The 21,169-nt window shown below is 48.0% G+C and overlaps 1 protein-coding gene across 4 annotated transcripts in view; it reads right to left on the bottom strand.

Moving 5' to 3' along the window:
* The window catches only part of PLXNA4 (plexin A4), a 434,060-nt gene that overhangs the window by 224,252 nt on the left and 188,639 nt on the right, over positions 1 to 21,169 (bottom strand). For 2 of the 4 annotated variants that reach the window (XM_075491509.1, XM_075491511.1), the window contains one exon: positions 9,505 to 9,600. In XM_075491509.1, the coding sequence (XP_075347624.1) occupies positions 9,505 to 9,600 (96 nt within the window). Of the gene's footprint in view, positions 1 to 9,504; positions 9,637 to 17,939; positions 17,949 to 21,169 lie in introns of all 4 variants that reach the window. The other 2 variants (XM_075491510.1, XM_075491508.1) reach the window with 2 other exon arrangements.

Genomic DNA, 21,169 nt, shown 5'->3' with positions numbered 1-21,169 from the left:
ATGCATTTAACTTCATAGATCCACCTCCTTTTCCCCAGACAGCAGAGTAGCTCTGCTGAGCAGTCTGTGTTTGACTCAGAGAGACCACACCACAGAGGAACAACACCGCAATCAATAGTGCCAGATGACCTGCACACCGTGTGCCGGGCGGCACTGTGCCCCAGGGGACGCGTCTGCATGGCTTCCCACCCATCACCCGCTCCTGAGAATCGATAGTCCCTGCCGTTTCTCACCCAGGGAATGACTCTACAAATGCTTTTTGCATTTATGGGCATTGCTCACTCTTTCCTCCAGTCTTGCTCATTTTTTGTCCTCTGTGCAAAGGCAGGGGGTAGCTATTACTTTGTGAAAGCAGAGCCCCATGAACTAGAAGGACCAATGTTCCCACTTAAAAACACAGGGGAGAGGAGGAGGGAGACCTTGTTAGACTGAATGACCCATCTCATTTCTCGTGTCACAACTCCAGGCAACCCTCTACAATTGTGTCCACCACATGGATACCGTAAGGCAAGGAGTCCCAAAGACGAATTAAACCATCCTCTGCAGGAACACAGCACCTTTGAAAGCCTCCATGTATCCTCCAGCCCCTGTGCTGCTTCTTTGAGCAGCCTGTGGAGGAAGCATCCTGGCATGGGGATGACTCTTTGGCAAGCTAAGAGATGAATGCTGACATTAGGCATTGCTGAAGTTCAAGCCAAATGCAGATTCACAGATGGCAGTGTGAAAGCCACAGTTTTACCCTCAAACTTTGGACACATAGAAGAGGGCGTAACTGTGGAGTCCAGGCACAAATATGCCACCACTGGGAGTGAACATAGGTCTTTTAATGAGAAAGACTGTATCAGGCACTAAATTGTGTTAATGTATCCTTATGGGCATAAATGCACCCCAAATGCTGGCCCAGGGATGATTGGGAGACTCAGCTCTGATGCACTACTCTGTCACAGGCATGTGGCATGACCAAGGATGTGTCACTCAGCCCCATCTGCTCATCAGCTGTAAAATTTCACCAGCAGTGCTCCGACCCAGAGGACAGCTATATGAATCCATGTCTTGCCAGCAAGCAGAGTTTAGACTCTGTCCACGGCTAAGATACATGTATTCAAAGTACTTGAGCCGTTGCACTGATACACTCCCTCCCAGCTGGATGCCAGTGATTAATGCAAGGTACTTGCAGAGAAGTCATTTCTCTGGGATGGGGCAGGTCTGGAAGGGACAGGGTTCTGGCACAGATAAGCAAGGCCAAGCATGAAGCAAAGGGATAACGACCTGCATTTTGTACTAAATCCTTCCCTCCAGTGAAAGACTGTCGAACTGCTCCCAGCTAGTCCCCCTCCACACAGCTTGAGCCTGTCAACATTCCTCTAGGTGGGATCAAGAAAGCTATCACTTAGTATCATCTACAGGATGGCTACAAAGGGGAGAACAAGAAGCATTTCCCTCTCCAATACACGCAGCAGTGCACAGACCAGATACCTGATGGTAACATAGCAAAATTCCCTCTGAACTTTGGGATCCATCAAAGCTTTCCAGCTTTCATCAGGGCATGCACACCAGCCTCAGGTGTCAGGATGAGACCTGAGTTTTCAATAGCCAGTGACAGGAATTGCAGAGAGCTCTGAAAGAGGTACTCATCTTGGAAATATCTTCTGTACCTTCAGGACACGTGGAGTTACAGTGGTTTGCCTACAGCTGTACTAGGACTCTGTGAGCAAGGCAGGGTATGAGTCTAGGTCTCCCAAATCCTGGACTGTCTCTCAACCGCAAAGCTTTTCTCCTTTCCAGTGCACTTAGCATAGTACTTGTTTTAGGGCAAAGTGGGGCACTTGAATACAGCATCAAATTGGCTTACAAAAGCATTTCCAAAGCATAAAAAGAGCTTAATTCAAGTGTGAAAAGCCCAAGGCTGAGGGACAGTGGGAGGTGAAATTCCAGATGCCCATGCATCTCATGGGATGGAGACAGCCCCTGGAGGAATTTCTTGCCTTGCCATAAATGGCTCATTTGGGACACCTCCAAGACCTTGAATTGGTTCCTCACCTGCTCACCCCAGCTTTCTGAGTTATTTACATCCCCGCTGGAACACGCAACCAACCCAGCAGGAGGTTACGGGACTCCCCACTCCCTTAATTATCCTGCAACTGCTTACTCCTAGGATACCCATGTGCTAGCAGCAAATGAGTTGAAATCAAGCTAAACTATGGCTTTTTGCAATAATATGCCTTTTGCTGATAAAGAATTATTTCAAAAGAGTCAGCAGCACAATGTGCTGCAGTTTTGCCGGTGGGCCAAATAGCTTTTATCATTCTTGGCTGAGAAACACAGGCAGTCACACAGTGTCTTTTCCATCCTTAGCCGAGCATCCATGCAGGATTTTCCATCCATGCAGTCATTTCTCAGAAGGCATCTTGACCTTATTAACAGGCCCTTAATTAGGTGAAAGCGAATGCAAGGGAGAGCGGAGTTCAGCCTCTGATATTGCTGAGGGTGATGAGTGGTATTTTAGGGGCAGGAAAGAACAGTCAAAGAGAACAGAAGTTGCCTTTGCTGCCAACTGGGATTACACTCATTGCTTGCTAGAGATTGACTGAACTCTAGGAACTGTTCTTCCCTGGTTTGTGCGGGACTGCCCAAGAGCAGGGCAGCTGGGCAATGAAATGGGCAGCTTGGAGGCCTCTTCTTTTGAGGATTTAGGGACAGCCTAACATGACACATCTTCGCAAAGAGAGCATGCTTTTCAGCTCTTGACTTGGGCCCCTTAAAAGCTCTGATGACCCTGATCTCACCTAGGATGTCAGTCTGGTCTAGGAGAAGCCAATTACTCCAAGGAAGAGACGATACTGTCAACACCCTTCCTTCCTTCCTGGCTTTCAGAAGTTGAACACTGGAGTCCTGCAGAAGACCTGACCATCTCCAAAGGGCAGATGTGCACAGAGCGGTCATCTTTCACACTATGCACAGTAGCCCCTTCTACAAGATGACAGTCAATAGTCCAAGAACCTACAAGACAGCAGAGTTGAATGATAGACATCTGCAACAGCAGTGCCAAAATTTACAGTTTATGGGTTTCTCTTCTGCTTTTAAATCCCCAGGTCAAAAAGTCACACTTATTAGATAATCTCAGTTTTCCGTTTTCAAACAAAATCATTTCTGTCTTTCCTGGTTCTGGACCAATGATGAAAAACAGTCCGCACACAACCTGATGGCTCACAAACAAACAAATGCAAATTAAAAGGAAAAACTCTTGAGTTATTTTTAAAACTTGTGATCTTGAGCCAGTGTTTCTGGGGACAGCCTCAAACTGACAATCCCCTGGAAACAGCCACTCCAAACCTAGGAGTTAATGCTAATTGAAATCTTGTGCAAAGACCACATTTGAAGAAATTAAGCTATAATTAAATAAAGTTATTAATGATTGCTTTAACTAACTGATATGATAACATAAGCAGCAGAAAAGATTTTAATCACTGGTCATGAAATCAGAAGTAAACTAACCAGTCACCACCTCTTCCTTTGCAGCTAATTTGCACACAATAATTCTGTTGCAGATAGTGACTCAGCGGCAAAGGGAAGAAGAATAAATCTCAGGAGACAAATAGGTATAAGCCTTCCCCATTTTAATGAGAAACAGACATAGAAAGGCCAAAAAGACCCTGTCAACATGATTTGTGATACTGTTACTTAATTTTTACCAAATGTGGTTTCTGCCATGCTTTAGTTGAAGTACATATTTATTTGATATTTCACTGGCAAAGTTTAAAAGAGCCCGCAAAATATCTATCTGCTTCTGCTATGCATGACCCTACCAGTCTCACCTTCGACATACTGTAATGATTTTAGGGAATGATAGCACTGCACAGATGTAATTTATTCTCAGATCATGGATGACTTTCTGCTAGTTTACAGGGAAGAAGCACAACTTTCCGCTGGAGCGTGAAGCTGACTCACCTGCATGAAGCAAACCTGCCTGCACAGAGGGGGACAGCAAATTTCCTTCTTTGAGTCAAACACAGGGTTACTCATAAACTGTTTGCAGAACAGAGCCTTCCCTAGCCATTAGTAAACCAAAAGTAGGAGGCAGCTCAAAGCCTTGGGATTTTAATAATACGAAGTTGGGGCCACTTGCTGTTTGCCTTCTGGTTTTTGAGCCTTTAAGTTCATTTTCTCTAGCTCTTCCCTTTGATCCCTCTATATCAAAGGGAAGAGCTGAGATTCTTGTATCTTGGAGTTGCTTCCAGGTGCTGCGTCAGCTTTGCAAAACATACCTAGCACTGGGAGAGACCTAGGAGTCCAGCATGCTGAAACAGAGATATTTAGGGGGTGAGGGAGGTGACCTTCCAAATGCTAGTCCAAAGCCACAACAGGAAAATGAGCATCCTGCACCTCCTGACATATAGAGGTGGGCTGCGTGTGCATGTCAACAGTTAAGCATCAAGGAGGCAAGGAGGCATGGTCAGCCAGCAGCATGGTGGCAGCTGGAGGAGGAGAGAGCAAAGGAACAGGGGCGCCAGGACTGGAGGAGTGACAGAAGAGCAAGTCCAAGTCTATAAATGAGAGGACACGGCCACAAAGAGGGATGGGATCAGAGACAGAGGCAGGGATAGTGAGGAAGGGGTAAAAGAAGCATCTTAACCCCTGCAGAGAGCTCCAGGGAGCTTGTAGGCTCAGGCTTCTCATTTGGGAGGAGAAAGAGATTCAGAGAGAGCGTTAGAGGAGGAAGAGAGACCTGAGGAGGCATGTGCATGTGTGATGAGGAGCAGAGGAGATGCAGAGACATTGCACGCCTCCTTCCCCTGCTCCTCCCGCAGCATTTCCCATCTGCTCCTCATCCCTTAGATCAGCATGTGAGGCAGAAGACTCTCCAGTGTCTGCACACCAGAAACAAAGAAGGAAAAAGAAACAGGCCAAGCCTCCAATGCACCAATATCCCCATGACCCCCAGGGAACACCTCGATACAGGGACAAGTGCCATTCAGACAGATAAGTGACGAAATTACACCCCGGAGCAGCCCCCTCCCTCCCTCCACCGCACGAGACCCTCTGCTCGGTGGGAAACACCATCCAGCTTGTTACTCACTTGGAGCCTTTGTGAAGGCTGGGGCTAAATGGCAGATCTCCTGATAAAGCATGACAGATCACATGCATGCACCCATCCTTCCCCGACAGGGACTTGAAACACACGTTCGCACTTGAAACATGCATACGCCCGCACCGCTCTGAAATAATGGGACCTTGGTATACTGTGTCTCTGGGTTTTGGTGACAAATCTTCCCCTCTCCCTCATTCGATCAATCTCCCTATAAAATATGTATTTATATATAATGGATCCCCTCTGATGGTGCAAAGCTGCTGCATCCTGCTCCTGAGAGCATGGCACGTCTGAGAGTGCCGACAAGTGCTGTTCGTCACCTCTCAACATTCACAGGAGCTGCAAGGGAGGACCTGTTTCAGACACAGACCACAGGGCTGAGCTGGGTTCCCAGTTCCCCTTGGAGATCAGGGAGTTCAGCTCCAGACGAAAAGCCCAAGGACCCCCCAGTGCACTGAGGAAAGTGCTCCCATGCAGAAGCTGACCTTAAAAAAGCCAAGGGATATATTTTTTTGGCAGCACGAGAAAGCCTCTTCTTGTAGCCAGGTTTATTGCAACAGTTCTTTGAAGGTGTTTCAAGTTAAAGGATGCCTTGCTGAGCTGAATCCTAACACCTCACTGCAGAATGGTTTGGGACATGGCAAAAGTAATACTTGCTGGGACTGCCAGAGCCACGATAGGACTGGGACAAGCTGGAGAAACTGGCTTTATCATTGGGGATTCCATTTCTGTTGAGGACTGGTGAGTGATGAAGCTGAGCCTGGAAAAACTGCTTTTAATGGAGCAGCTACACACCCAACAGAACCACCCATCTCCAGGGCACAGTCAGGTTTGAAACTAGCAGACGGAGGGAGAAGAAACCTCTTCCTTCCCCAGGGATAGGACCAGCCCTGGCGCCTGCCTGCCTTTGAAAAGGTCAGGTCAAGCCATCGTCCTCCTGTCCCTCATCTCCACAGACCTCACAATACCAGGGGATTTCTGTGGGCAGTGAAAACCTCTGATAAGTCAGAGCTTCATCCATTTATGAAAAGAACTGTATGACATGGCTTGTGCAGTGGATGGGATATATCCTCCCCAAGGCCAGCCTGCACTCCTCCACCCTGTTCATAGTCTTGCGTCCAGTGAAGGCAAGCCCCTGCACCCGCTCTCAGCCACTGAGGCCCTACAAATGTTAAGTCATTCGAGCACTTGAAATGCGTTATATCATGAGCACACAAATAGCGACTGTATTGCTGTCGTGGTTTAGCCCCAGCCGGCAGCCAAGCACCACGCAGCCGCTCGCTCATTCCCCCCCGGTGGGATGGGGGAGAGAATCGGAAGAGCAAAAGTAAGAAAACTCGTGGGTTGAGATAAGAACAGTTTAATAAGTGGAACAAAATAATAGTAATAATAATAATGAATTGTACTGAGAAGGAAAAACAATGAGAGAGAGAGAGAGGAACAAAACCCAAGGGAGGGAAACAAGGGGAAAAATATATTTAAAAAAAAAAAAGATACAACCACTCACCACCCGCCGACCAACGCCCAGCCAGTCCCCGAGCAGTGATCGCTACCCCCCTGCCAACTCTCCCCAGTTTATATACTGGGCATGACACCATATGGTATGGAATAGCCCTTTGGTCAGTTTGGATCAGCTGTCCTGGCTGTGCCCCCTCCCATTTCTTGGGCACCTGGAAGAGCATGGGGAGCTGAAGGGGGGGAAAGTCCTTGACCAATGTAAACACCGCTTAGCGACAGCCAAAACATCAGCGTGTTATCAATATTATTCTCATACTAAAATCCGAAGCACAGCACTATACCAGCTACTAGGAAGAAAATTAACTCTATCCCAGCCGAAACCAGGACAATTGCCGTGACGGCAGCGCTGTCATTCGCATTGCTTGCTACACCACAGATAAAATCAGACAGGCAAAGGCTTCTGTAGTGTTGAGTGTTTCATGAAATCAGATGGGATTTTAAATAATAATTGCCCATACGCTTTTCACTAACCTCTCTCAAACGACACCTTTGGCCTTCAAAGATTGGTGGGGGCACATGGTCAAATAAATCACAGAGGACTCAGGGCTCCTGGGTTCTCTACGGGGCTCCACCAACAAATTGTGGTCCTAAAAATACCTGCCTAAGCTTGTACTTCAGAATAGCCACCCACAAAATGTGTCTGCTCATGTTGTAATGGTCAGGGAAGTGCAGGTAGTCAACATAGCAGCAAGAATATGTCCTTGGAAGTTTCTGGAGGAAAAACAAGTTGCTCCTCTTGTTCCAGATCTCATTTTTTTAAGGAAGCGAGTGAGTGAACAGTGCTGTCCCATTACCCTCTCCTAGAGATAGTCAAGACAGCTCCTGGGTGTGTTATGAGACCAACCAGCCCAAAGGATCCAAATGTATTGTCTCTGTAAATCTGAAGGGCTGCACAAAGCCAGTGGTGGTATCTGAAGTGACCTGATGCCAAATGGACCTTCACAAAAAGGACACTGAGCAAATCTGAAATCAGTGGATTGATTATTGGCATATCATCACGCTGAAGGGTGTTGACCATGCAGGGAGCCCCATTCTGCTCAAAGGAAAGAAGGAACCTACAGAGCAAAAGGATGAGAAAGAGGAATGGTGCCTTGACCAAAGTCTCACAGGAGCTCACAAACATCACCTGCCTCCAGCTTCTCACCCCATCCCAACAAGTTGCTGGGACTGTTTTCACTTCAGTGCTGGAGGTAACATCCCATTCTTGCCCAACGTGGAGCAGATGAGAAAGCAATCCCAGCTCTGTCATCACGTCCTTTCTCCTGAGTTACCATCATCTTGCAGCCTCTTTAATAAAGATGAATGTACAGAGTTGTTCCCCTCCCCACTCTGAATTTGAGGTCTAAATATCCATAGCTCAGGGAGAGGGTCGGAGACATCGCAGAGACACAAAACATTTAAAATAAAATTATTCAGGCAAAAGAAATGACAGCCATAGATTGGAAACTATAACCCCCTGACTTCGCATGGGGAGAAGGATAGCCAGCCTGCCACATCTGAGCTCCTGGACCACAGCAACCCTGCTAAACACCTCCCTCCAAAAACCATATGTATCCCTGCCTTATGGGCCAGGAGAAAACTTCTCCTAGCTTAGATAAAAGCTAATAATTTCAGTGTTAGCCACAGCCTGGAAAAGAGCCACCTGAAGAGGATATGAGAAGGGTCTATAAAATCATGGCAGGTGAAGAGGGAATTATTACTCACTGTTGCTCTTTTTAAGGCAGGAATTAGTGGGTGGTAAAACTGCCATGAGGTGGGTGAGAGGAGGGGACATTGTGGCCCATCTCCATCCTGGAGACTGCTGACTATTGGCCACTGCAGTGCAGTGCTGTCAGAGGGTCGGAGCACAACACACAACATCTAGGGGAGATCTTGGTGTTAGGAAACTGGGCAATACTGGGAGGAAACCACATTGCTCGGAAAGTGCTACGGGAATGTGTGCTCCCAAGCAAGACATCCTCCAGGCAATTCATGAAGGCAATAAGAAGCATGTCAAGTGGGTGTTTTATGTTTGGTACCACTTACATGATCCAAGGTCAGGCGAGTAATACTTGCTCAATGAATCATTGAAACTTAATGTATGGGTGAACACATCACACTTGGACTGGGGGCCTCCAGTTGAACTGAAGCTGCACTGTAGGGCACCTGCCATCACCCTACCAAAATCTCTCACTGGTCTATGGATCTAAAGCTCCTCACAAGCACTCATGGATCAACCAATTACAATATTTCAAGCCCCTGCATGTCCACAAGACTAATTATGTAGAATGAATTTCTTCATGCAAAACTATTTCCTCCTCCCACCCCAAGGAGTAAACTTCCTAAGATCAAGCACTCTGGTGAAATCAGCCAGACTTCCATGTTGAACACCCAGATTGGTCCTTCCCTGGAACCTAGCTGGTAGTATTTTCAATAATAATGCTAATAGCACAACAGGAACATCACACTAAACTTGGCCTGCACCCTGGCAGGCAGCATCCTACACTCTTGATCACTGTGTCTCAAAGAGGCTCCAGCTTCTCCAAATACTCCAGTTGGAGCCAAATGATTCAACATTACAGTTATCCGTATCTGTGGCAGATGTAGCTACAGTTTGAATGGGGGTGGAGAGCAATGTGGTATGCAGCAGATGCAATAGCAACTCCTTGTCATGCAGCCAGTAGGACGTGTACTGCATAAGGTGGTTCCTTCTCCCTTAGTCCTCTGCCCTTGGCCCTGCTAAAATTGTATCAGTGTATAAATGCAATGGTTTCTAAGAACGAAAAATCATGAGATCAACAATGGAGCACATCTTTGTAGTAACTGTGTTCACTATCAGAACTCCATGTGCAATTCTGATGTCCATAGCATGGTCAAGCTAAAAGCTTTCAAAGCACCATGGACTGACAGTTTCTTACCTGCTTCTCAGACATGATGTAGAGGTGTTCATGATCCACTGAGAAGGCCATATCCCGTAATATGGGGCCAGTATCCACCACCTGCACAATCTCATACTCCAGCGTGTTCTTGGTGGTGCCATCCACACGAATCTGCAGAGCAAAAACAAAAGCAGGGAGAGAACATGAGTATTTTTCCTCCTTCCATGGAGAATAATCATTGGAGAAATGCATTGTGGTCCAGGTGTTTTGGACAACAACCACCATCATCACAAAGTGAACTTGTCCCCTGCCTCCTCACTTAAAGGATAAAGCAGGTTTAACTGCTTCTGCTGGTCCCATCAACACAAGAGCACTGTAGAAGAACAATCCAGAGGCTGCTCACTTTTATCTGGCACTATCACTGTGTTATTGTCCTTACCTGGACAAATCTACTGAGCTGAAAATGACGGCACAAAGGGCAGAATTTGTGGTGATGATGAGCAAAAGATAAAAAACCACATAAGAGTCTTCAGGACTGACTTACTCAAATGCTAGTCAGACAATATTATTGTTTTTATTGCTAATATTCCATGGGGCAATATATTATTGCAGAGCGTACAATACCACACAGACTATTTCTCTTGTTGATTGCATATATCAGGCTTGAAATCAGTCCTGCACAAATATGGCACCTTATGATTCCAGCCACATCTCATAACAGGGTGTCACTTAGGAACATCAATAACTGGAATTGTGAGAAGGAACCAGACGCACAGTCCCAGTCTATCCCTGACAGTGACCCAACGATACAGAAGAAAATGCACAAAACATCAGAGTTTTCTTTATCTGTCTGCAACCAATTTCTAGAGATTGGGCTCAAAAGCAGCTGCAGAAGGTTTGTAATCCCTTTCAATACTATAGTCACAATTCAGGGTAATCTAGCTATCCACAGGAAGGTCGGGTCCTTCTGGATCTTGTGAGGCTCTGTACTTCAGCAAACCCCATGGCCATGTGTTTCAGAGATGGATCGACATTCCCTATCTCCCTTGCTATGTTTTCAACATGTTGTCTTTAACTTTCAGAAAATCTTCTATCCTGCAGCAACACAAACATTACAGCACCCTTCCCTAGAAGAAACAAAGTTGTAGCAGATCTGCTTCGTGCTCCACGTCATGATCTCCACACCTTCCTGACCAAAGGCCAGACCAAAGGCTCCCAGTCCTTGGTTTGCACTTGTGCGGTTTGATAGCTGAGCAAAAAGCACCCTTCCCATCCAGAGAAAATAACAAGCCGTGGAGAACTTAGGGTATCGAGACCCATTCCCACTGTTCCTTGGCATAGTCCATGAGCTTGTTCCTTCTATAGCAACCTTTCAGCCAAGAAACTGAGCCTGAATGATCTTATATATTAGAAAGGCAAAGAGAAAGGAAGAGACAAAGGGTCAGGAAAGCCTGTATGAGCAAAGGACAGTGATGATATACAGATTCTTATCTTTGTCCTTCCTCGATCTCCACACCTGCTGTATAACAACAATCTTATTCTGCCAGGAAAGATAAGGGAAATGAGGCAAAGAGGCGTTAGAGGGGCTCCCTGTGACAGCAAAGGGTGTGGAGGGTGCTCAGGGATGCTCAGATCCTACGTGCTATCCATCAGCCTCCGCAGAAGTGGCTGCACATGCAGGCATTGGCTGTTGGGCTGGTCAAATGACACCGGAGGATTTGCAGTTAGTTTGTCATCTTGATGGATCTGGTGAGGACAGCAACACTCTCCGCAGCATCGGCACACAAAGACGTCAGGGCCTGAAGCCCAACCCCGAGCATCCATGCCTCCCACTGGCTCTGACCGCCTGGGAGGAAAGGGCTCACTCGTGTCCATAGTCCCTAATGGGTAAATTCAGCTCCTCAGAGTCTCTCTTCTTGAAAGTGGACACTGATGCGATTCACCCATGAGGTTGAGGGCAAAGAGGCCAATGGACTCATAATGAGTCATTCCCCTTAGGACAGCCAGGAGAAAGGAAGGAGACAGAAAGGGCTGCAGGTTGAGAAACACAGGAGTCTCCCTACTGGGGCTCTGCCCAGGGCAGCTCGAATGCCGCCACAGCAGGAGCCTTTCCTATTTCCCACGGAGACTTTCCTGCGCCAAGTTCTCACTCTCAGGGAGCGGTTGCTGAGCTTTGTCTGCTGTTTCAGCTCTGCCTCCCTCCCCAGTCCCTTGTGGCTGCTCGTCCCTGTCAGAGGGCTGCAGAAGATCCTCGCTCTCCCTGCTGATCACTGTGCTGAACAAACCTTATGTCTTTGCTGCTTTGACCTTGATTTTTCAGCATCGTCAGGGTCAGATGTGTAGGTCACTAGATATGTAAGCAGCCAATTATCACCCCAGAGCTCAGTCACTGTCCTCAGCCTTTGCCAGGCCCCATTAGAGGAGAAAGAGCTCAGAGATGGAAGAGGCAGGCTGGAGAAATAGTCGGCTGGAGTTAACAAACCACGCAGACAGGAGACACAGCCCCCAGGGATCTCCCCTATGCATTTGGTGCAGGTAAAAGATTGCAAAGGTTTCACGCCAGGAAAACAGAGATACTCAGAAGTGATTTAACAGCTATTGCTAGCCTAATTGCCTGCAAAATCATTATTTTGCAGAGGGGGAGGGAGGGAGGAACAGGGTTCATTCCACCGTACATGTGCAAACACACACACATGCACTCATGCACACACAGCCCAACAACTACACGTGCAGAAACATCTCTCTCTCAGTAAAGCTAGTAGCTAAGTAAAAAGAAAATTGAGAAGAAGGCCAGAAAGTTTGGTGGATATTCATCCACACTGCACGGACCGTGCAAGCCCTGCACTGGCAAGGAGGTGACTATCGTAGCTTGCATCCAGAAGTCTGGCCCTTAACTCAAGCCATCCCTTTACCTGTGTTAACCCCTGGCTTTCTTATGTTCGACCCCAGGCACGGAGTCAGAGCAGAGGATCTCCACCTTCCCTGCACATTCTTCTCAGTCCTGAGCATCAAAACACAACAGCAATTTCTCTTAGAGAGAGATTTATTCCTGGTCCCCAGGCACCCACTAGAAACAGGGCATTTGGGTTAGCAAAAAAATCAAAATAAGAGCCTGTGAAAGGGAAATGAGAAGATTCTCATCAAAGCCTGCAAGTGATCACCACTAAAGTCAGGGACACAGATACGATCTGTGCTCAGAAAGCATCCCAGGTTGCCAATCGCAGGGAATTTGAAGCACGCACCAGCACTTTGCTCTGTTCTTGCTCTTCTTTGCCAGCATCAGCCACAAGCCCCAAGTGGAGATGGGGTGCTGGGATAGATAGAGTTTTCTTCTGACCTGAAGTATGGGTATTCTTATATTCAAGATATTCTTATCAGGCTGTGGGATTAGAGCCTGACTGACAGTCCAGTGGGGATTTCTCCTTGAAACTGCCCGTGAACCATGAGCACCTCTGCAAGGCAGGAGGTAGGGGAGCAAGAAGCGATGGAGAGGGCCCCAGGACCATACATGAGTCTCAAAATGCTCAGTCCACCACAACCACCACTACCAGATGTGTACACACTCCTCCACAAACACTCTTATCACCTCCATCACAGGAATACCTGTTCCCACTGCCTACATGTCTGTGCTGGACAGGCACAGGCTCCTTGGACCACAAGATGCTGTACCCAGCACCCTAAGCCCCCTTGCCCTCCTTTAACCCAGCACACACGTGCAGAGCTCCTGGGGACCAACGCTCTCAGGCTGCACATTAATCCTGCTTCCTGGAAAGCTGTACTCACTGGGCTTCGTTCTGCAAAGCCGGCTGCTATTAAAACATCAGCATGATGCTTCCCGAAGGTCAACTACCAGGGGACCTATTCTGGCAGCTGTTTGTTTGTTTGTCTGAACATTATCTAGGTCTGGCTGTTTATTTACATCCATTGAAGTATCAGACAATAAATATCCTCTCCCAGTAGCAAACAGATGCTTGCACTTGAATGTTCTGGCTAGCGCTGGCTTCAAAACGATCTCCTTAATGAGCAAACACTACCATTAATCTTTAAAGACACAGGCTCTGGCCTTCCCTGAGCTCCCACCCTGGCCATGGCTAGCCCTACAGGCATCCTGGCAAGGAGCCCACGGGTCTGGTAGATGAAAGAAGGTAAAAGATACCTTCCATCACTCGACTGGTGCTTTTCAGCATTATCTGGGTCTCCCCAGCTGCTGTGGGGTCCACAGGAGCGTGATCCTTGAGCATAGTCTCCCGGGCAAGCTGGGAGATCCCAGGCAAGCTGGGAGATAACCCACCAGGCAGATGCCTCAATCACACTTCTAAGAGGGATATGGGTTTTACAGGCCAGGATTATACGGTTATCAAAGAGAGGGACACAATAAACCCTTCCAAATCATGGGTATGGACTCAAAAGGGTCAAAGAAAAGCTGTGGGGTTGGAGGACAAAGAAGGAACTGGTGCTAGCAAGAACTTAGTCCCATTGGTGGAAGATAAACCATGATCATGGCAAAAAGCAAATATCTTTAAGCTCACCAGAGCAACAGAAACACCTGCCTTCCAGACTGGAGCATCAGTCCTGTCCATGGTCTGGAAGGACCACATACCTCTGTTAGCATGTTATTCCTCCACTAAGCTGGATGGGGATGGCCTCTTTTGGAAAGCCTCATTGTGCAGATGTGGAGGCTACGTGAGAAAGAGGTGAAGTGACCGAGCGTGCCAGCAACAGAGCTGGGAAAAGCTCTCCCAAAATGTACGTCTACATTAGCAAATAGTATAGGGTAAAATGAGTTATCTGTAAAGGGACACTGTTTCTGCTAAAATCCAGCATCCATACTAGATGTACTTCAGGAGCTTTACTTCAGACCTATCAAAGCCTGATCCTGTAGACTGAATCACTGTTTGGAGCACATTAACATAATCCAGTTTTGTTTTATCCAAGAAAAATCCAGTTCATACACTTGAAGACTGCTCTGCTATATGAATCACAGCAAATTAAGCACAGACAACCGCTTGTCTTCAAAATTGTCTTCAGACTCACTTCAAAAGCACACTCCTGAACCGGGACTCCTGCTACCACCTCACCTCTATTTTATTGTCCCAACAGCTTGGACTAGTCACTGGCAGCAAAAGAATGGATCATTTCCACTGTGTCAGTTGAGCTCAGCTGTTTCCTACTCTTCTAAAACCATCACCTCCTGCCCAGAACATCACTCCTGGCCAAACAAAGTCAAAACGAGACACCCCCCCTCCATTAACTCCTTTGTATAAAGGACTTGAAACCCATCCAGGACTCCTGAGAGTGTGGTCAGGAGCAGGATCATGATGGCCGGCCAGGTGGACAGCAGGAGCAGATGCTGGTTGGATGATAGTAATTACAAATAATTAAATGAATAACTAAGTGGAAGAGGAACTGGTGAACCATGGCTCACTCAGCCAACCCATCCCTCCACGCCGCTCTGCTTTTGTGCAGCGTCATCAGCCCCCGGGCTGATGAAGTTAAAGGGAATTCATCATTGCCAGCCCCAATGCTTGCAGCCGGTGCTGCAGCAGCTCCCCCTCAAGTCATGCTGGTGGTTTATTTTGGCCATGAAATTGCCCCAGTTCTCAGGGGAGGTAAGTGGCTGCCAAGAAGATTGCAAGGGTAGATTTCAAAGGCAAAGCCCCACAGGTCACAGCATCTGTCCTTGTTTTCTCCTCCTGGGTGCAAGGGAGCGAACACGGCTGTGGCACTCTCTGAAAGGAGGATAAATATTTTTGGGCAGGGGAAGCCAGACCTGGCAGGACAATCTCTGTCCTCTCCGTATCCTGAGGCATCCCTCTTTTGTCCTCCCTGCCTATCCTTCTCCCAGGGCTTCTCACTGAAATCACCATCATTATTTCTCGCTATTGGATTAAGGATCTGCAAACTTCATTTCTAGGAGATCCACGCAGCCCTGGAGCCCAGCACATCAATCCAGGCTGCTCTGAGCAGTGCCCAGCCACAGCCTTATGACTGCACAGGGACCTCTAATACTTCATTGCTTTTCCAATATCAGTTCCTCCCTGTTTTATGAACCTAATGTTCCCCAGCGGATGCTGGGACTGCTGGCTGCTGTTCCTGGCATGGCGAGGGGGCAAAGACACAGCAGACAGCGTATGATCTAATGTCACGATGTTATGATGATCATCTGTTTCTGCTTTTCCATTGATTTGGTTTACATGATATAGCTCTATTGATCTCAGCAAAGATGAGAAAGGGGCTGGTGACACTCCATGCTCCTCCTATTTCCCTCCGTTTTGGTGTGTGTTTTCCAGTCAAATAATCCGTTCTAATTTGCCTAAAGCCTATTAACAGGAGATCAATTTCTAATAAAACATGGCGTTTCAATAGCCCTGTCTATCTACTGATCCAAAAGGCCTTTAGAAACACTAATTGAAAAAGCAAGGGGTGAGGTGTCTCTTTCTCGTGCCTAATAGTCAGCAGCCCTCTCTCTTCTCTTGTACACATGTTTTAAGGTGCTGCTTGCATGGACGATGCCAGCCCATCCAAATACAGATCACAGAGCACCTTCAGCCATAAGGGGAGCAGGATCCTGGAAAACCAGGTGTTCAGTCTTCTCAACACTCATGTTTTCAATGCTATCCGGACCCCAATGTGTCATGACGGCAGTCACCGTGAGAACCAGAGGCGATGCTAGCTGATCTGGAGAGGAGAGGAGAGTAAACCCCAGCCTTTTGCTTCCAAGGGAGACCCATATCCTAAACTTGCAAGTGCCCTCCAGCTTTTACTGTGGCAAGGCTCACCTCTAAAACTCTGTCCCAAGCTCATCGGTGTCTGTATGATCACTCATCCAATTATACCCACAGACCCGAAGTTGTACACACAAAAATACCCTTGCAGGAGGCACCTACAGGCACAACATGCTCGCTCCATAGACTGCATATGTACTCCTGACCGCACACATCTGCTCCACGCAACAGGAGGGACAGCAAAGCGGGTTGGTCTTGCAATCCCTTCCAGTTGCTGGTTTACATTTCTTTTGTCCAGGAGATCTAAATCTCGTGGTTAGCAAACAAGCAAGACTTATTTGCTACAGCATTGCAACAGCCAAGGAGAATGGTTCTTCCCCCCTTCTCCATCCACACAGCTCCCAAGGCCTTTTTTCCAAAAAAACAAAAATAGGATTTTCAAGAAAACAGCTTCCCTAGAATACCGCTGGCTAATCCCTATCATCTGCAGACATTGCACTGTAATCCTCCCTCCGCACGCCCTCGGCCAGGCTCTGGCAAGGGAGCATGGGTGGCTGCACTGGGCAGGGTCACGGATTCTAATCCCTGCAGAGGAGTAACCCACTGACCTCTCATGTAATTGACCCAGGCTGCAAAATTAGGTCAAACGGAGACGTGCCTGACTGCTGGATAGGAGATCTCCCTTGCAGGGCAAGCGCAGCACCCCGAGGCAGAGGAGGATTCCTCTTACTTCAGCAGGGCCAGGAGAAAGACGGGACAAGGTGTTGATGGCCATCTGTTTTCAGTTCATGGCATCGGTGTTTTGGCTTCACAGTGGGTCAGTGTCACAGCAGATCAAGCATGCAATGATCCAGGATATGCTGCAGTGAACCTTTTGCTTTGAGCCAGAGGGTCCTGCGAGCCAGGAGACGAACTCCTAGCTGAGAGAGGTCCCCTTTCTTTCATAGTCCTCCGTACATGACTACTGTGCCATACCACTGTGGCTCCCCACCAACTTCTGTAGCAAGAGATACTCCTGGCTGCAATGGATTTGTGATCTAAGTTAGACATAAATAAAAGACCAGCCCTTCACTCTGGCCTTGGACAGCACCTAGCACAGTGGGTTTATGGCCGCTGCTCCCAGTACTATAAAAAGAATAATTACAGCTTGAAGTGTGGCCAGCCAGGCTGTACCTGGACTGCAGGCCTCACCCCAAATTGTTGGGCCTTACACCCCAAAGAGGTACGGAACTAGAAACAGAGGGAAAGGGAAGGAGGTGACTGGGTCCTTCCTGTCCCTCACCAGGGAGAGCATGTCAGGTGTGTGCAGCTTTCACATTCATGAGCCAATTGACAGATAACATCATTTTTGAAAGCATGGTTTACACACGCTCCCCTGGCGATCCCTGATTGATAAATTAGACACTCATGAGCCACGTGCTAATCAATGTAAATCATTAGTTTGTAACAACACAAGGCAAGCTCGGCAGAGCTCATTTTTCAAGGTAATGGCCTGCCAAGTGATCAGTGTTCAGCAACAAGCCCTGCCAGGCGATCTATTAACAGGCTGCTGGCATTCACCTATGGCATAGGGCTGAGGCTTTTGCTGTCCAGTCCCCGCCAAGGATGGGGTTGTGCTGCTCGGTGCAAGAGCCAGAGCCTCAGACCTGCTATTCCTCCTCCTTCCTCTCCACAAGGCATCACAGCTCCTGGCTCTTCCCCGGGCTCTGCTGACAGTGGCCACCTTGGTCCCAGACATCTGGGGTGCACGTGCTCTTGCTGCCCGTGAACACTTGTTCTCCACTTCCCCCAGCCCTGAAACCTAAAATAAAAGTCATTTGAGACTGCAAAATTGTGTTTTGCCCTCTATCAGTGGAAAGTGAAGGAGGGCACTCAGTCCTAGGAAACTTCATGCTGACAGCAGTGGCATCTCTAAGAGCTGATGTCTGCATCAGGCATGTGTTTGGCCAAATGAAAGAGGCCATTTGAACACTCTAGCCACCAGACTTTACATCCAAACTTTTGGCTTCAGGCTCTTACAGGTGCTGCCCAGCTGAGTGAGTACTTTGGGAGAATGAAGCTACATCAGGGAAAGATCTGCCATCATTGACCTTTCTGCCAGAGCAAAGGGAGGGCAGGAGCATGGGACAACTCTGTTCCTTCCCCAAAGAAGCCTACACAGCCTCTGTGTCTGCTTCCCAAGCTCCGCAGGATTTCAATCCCGCTGGCAATAGAGCAGAGTCTCTTCATCCATGGGTTGCTTTATCAGGCACATATCCCACCACAGGCGCTCTATAGAGCACCTCCAGGTCCTCCATGGAGAGTAAGGGTTCTCTATTTCACATTCCCAGAGGTAAAGTTCCGTGCTCACAGAGGGGATCCTGTTGCTGGATGCTTGTATTTATGACCCCAGTGGATAATTTCAAAGGTCATCCTAGTGCCACTCTGTTCATGTGCACTATGATGAAGCTTTTGGATCCTGCAGCTGCCTCTCTGCAGCGCACCTATGGCTACTCTACAGCAATAAAGTCATCTCCTGCTCCGCACAGCACCTTATCGCATGAGCTGAAAGGGAATCCCCTGGACCTATTAGCTCTGCAGGTCTTCTGATACATCATGGAGCTGTTCCAATTTTCCAGGGTGCAGGAGTTCAGATGTACATAACGCCACTGGCCATGTCAGGAAAGGTACAGATCTCCAGGCACTTTCCTCTCTCCCAGACTGGTGGAATTTCATTTACATGGGCAGCAGTTTGGGGAGGGGACAGCTATTTTTTAAACATTTACCCTGTTGCTGCTGCCAGTCTTGGTTCTTCATAAACAGAATGTAAAATAGATGCTTTCAGTGAGAGTGGGTTTTGATTGAGATTAAGGGAACCACAATGCAAAACCAAAAAGTATTAAAATTACACTTTTATGTACAAGAGCATGTGTGGCAGCTTGTGAGGTGCACAACCCAAAATGCTTGCCTAACTCTGGTCAGCTCTTAAGCAGGGGTCAAACTGTACATCAAAACAATTCAGACAAGTAGCACTACCAGAAAGGCTCAAAGCCCTGCATGCTTTTGGTTCAGAAATACCCAGAAGTGTAGCATGTGTGTGAATGGGACTGACCAGAGACAAAGATATCAACATAGTTGGCCTGGAGTAGAAAACCTTGCATGGAATTGCTCAGAAATTGAGGCAGATAGTAATACGGGATGGTATGAGGACAGATGAAAATTGCAGCATGGGCTGGATCGTGAATACAAGTCCTTTTATGTGTCTGTTCATGGAGCTGAGGGACCAGATTCCTCCCCGAGATGAGCTCATCCTGCCGTGCCGGGAACGTGGTGACCCGGAGGGCTGGGAGCCCCACGGCGGGGGGTGCAGAGCAGCACCACAAAGGGCCCTTTGACTGCGGCCAGACGGGGTGAGCTTTGAGACACCCACGGATCCTCATGACACAGTGTCACTTGAGAGGAAGCCAGCTGCCCTTTGACAACGGGAGGCATGCACGCGTGCGGAGGCATGGGCACCCGCATGGACACATGGGGAGGAGAGCACGCAGGAGCACACAGATGGGCATGGGCAGCAGAACACACATCCACACAGCGTCTTGCAAGAGGGTGGAATTATTCCAGCAGGCAGGGGTGTGGAGGCACCCAGCAACACATGCACGTATGTGTGCACACACCAAGGCTCATCTGCCTGGACTGAGGATGCGCTCACCAACGCGCCACGGGGTCTTGGTCACAAGCAAGGGGACGTGGGGCGATGTGAAGATGAGCACACGCATGCAGCGAGTGTGTATTCACATCCAGCAGAGTCTGGGATGGGAGCACACGTGGACAGCACAGGCATCCCTGCAAAAGGACCTCCCTGTAGCAGGCAACACAGGGAATCTGGTCGGAAAAAGGGCGTTTACACACACTTTGGGTGGTGTGGTGCCCTGTGCAGCTCCAGGCATCAGCGAGGGCAACAAGCTCAATCATAGCCTGTCACATTCAATCTTGGAGATATACAGACACATTTGCAATTTCCCTTTGCAGTGTATCAGAGGTGGGCTAAAGCTCCTGCTTTGCTGAGGATTTGGGCACTTTCGCTATTTTCTCTGAACAAAACAAATCAAAAATCGTATCCCAGAGATTATATTGCTGGTCAAGTAAGATTCTCTGTTCTTGCACCAATATTTGTGTCAGGTACTGCTGCTCAATGACTACAAAGAGATGCAGAGAGTGATGTGCTGTGAGTGCATAAATGAAAACAGAGAAATCTGGGGGCCGGAGCTCTTTGCTCACTCCCTTGCTAAGAGCTATGGGCTGGATGGGTGGATGGAGTCGTGATTTGGGAACAATTCCTGTCAGCAATGCAGGGACATGTTATCTCCAAGACCAGGGGAAACGGGAACCTGAAAGAGAAGCTCACCAAAGAAATCAGCCAGCCCAGACTCTCTGTCCAGTCCTTTTTGTCAGTTGACATCCCTGGGGCTAAGGTCGAGATAATGAGGTCCCACATATCTCTGGGCCCCAGCCCCACTGACAAGGTTGTGCTCTGCAAAGGTTATTGTAATTCAATTGCTGACCCGTTCAGCTCCTGGGCTTCTCAATGCCAAGGTGACCTATTAAGAACTTAATATCAGATAAAAAACATCCCTTGAAGCCTTTCTAACCTTCATAATCTATGTTTATCCACAGCGGGAAAAAAAAAAAAAGAGAGAAAGAGTGAATGCTTATCTTCCAATATTGCCTCAGATAAAAGGGAAGTACCATCTGAGGACAAAGCTCCACATTTGCCCTTTCTCCCCTTTCATGCAAGCAGCCAGAAAACTGATCCAGCGCTGGAACTGTGGATGAGGCCTCTTCCATTCACCTCCCATAGACAGATCCTCCACTGAAGGCTGCTCGCCTCTGCCAATCCACCAACGGTTCCTCTGCTTTTGCCTCTAATGTCTGACCAAGGGACATGTCTCTCTGCAGCCTTAGCACAGACCATCTTCCTCACCAGCCAGTCCCAAATGAGT

Source organism: Mycteria americana, chromosome 1 (assembly GCF_035582795.1).
Source record: "Mycteria americana isolate JAX WOST 10 ecotype Jacksonville Zoo and Gardens chromosome 1, USCA_MyAme_1.0, whole genome shotgun sequence".
NCBI lineage: Eukaryota > Metazoa > Chordata > Aves > Ciconiiformes > Ciconiidae > Mycteria > Mycteria americana.
Note: the sequence above shows the minus strand (reverse complement) of the source record. Positions and strands in the feature narration are given on the sequence as shown.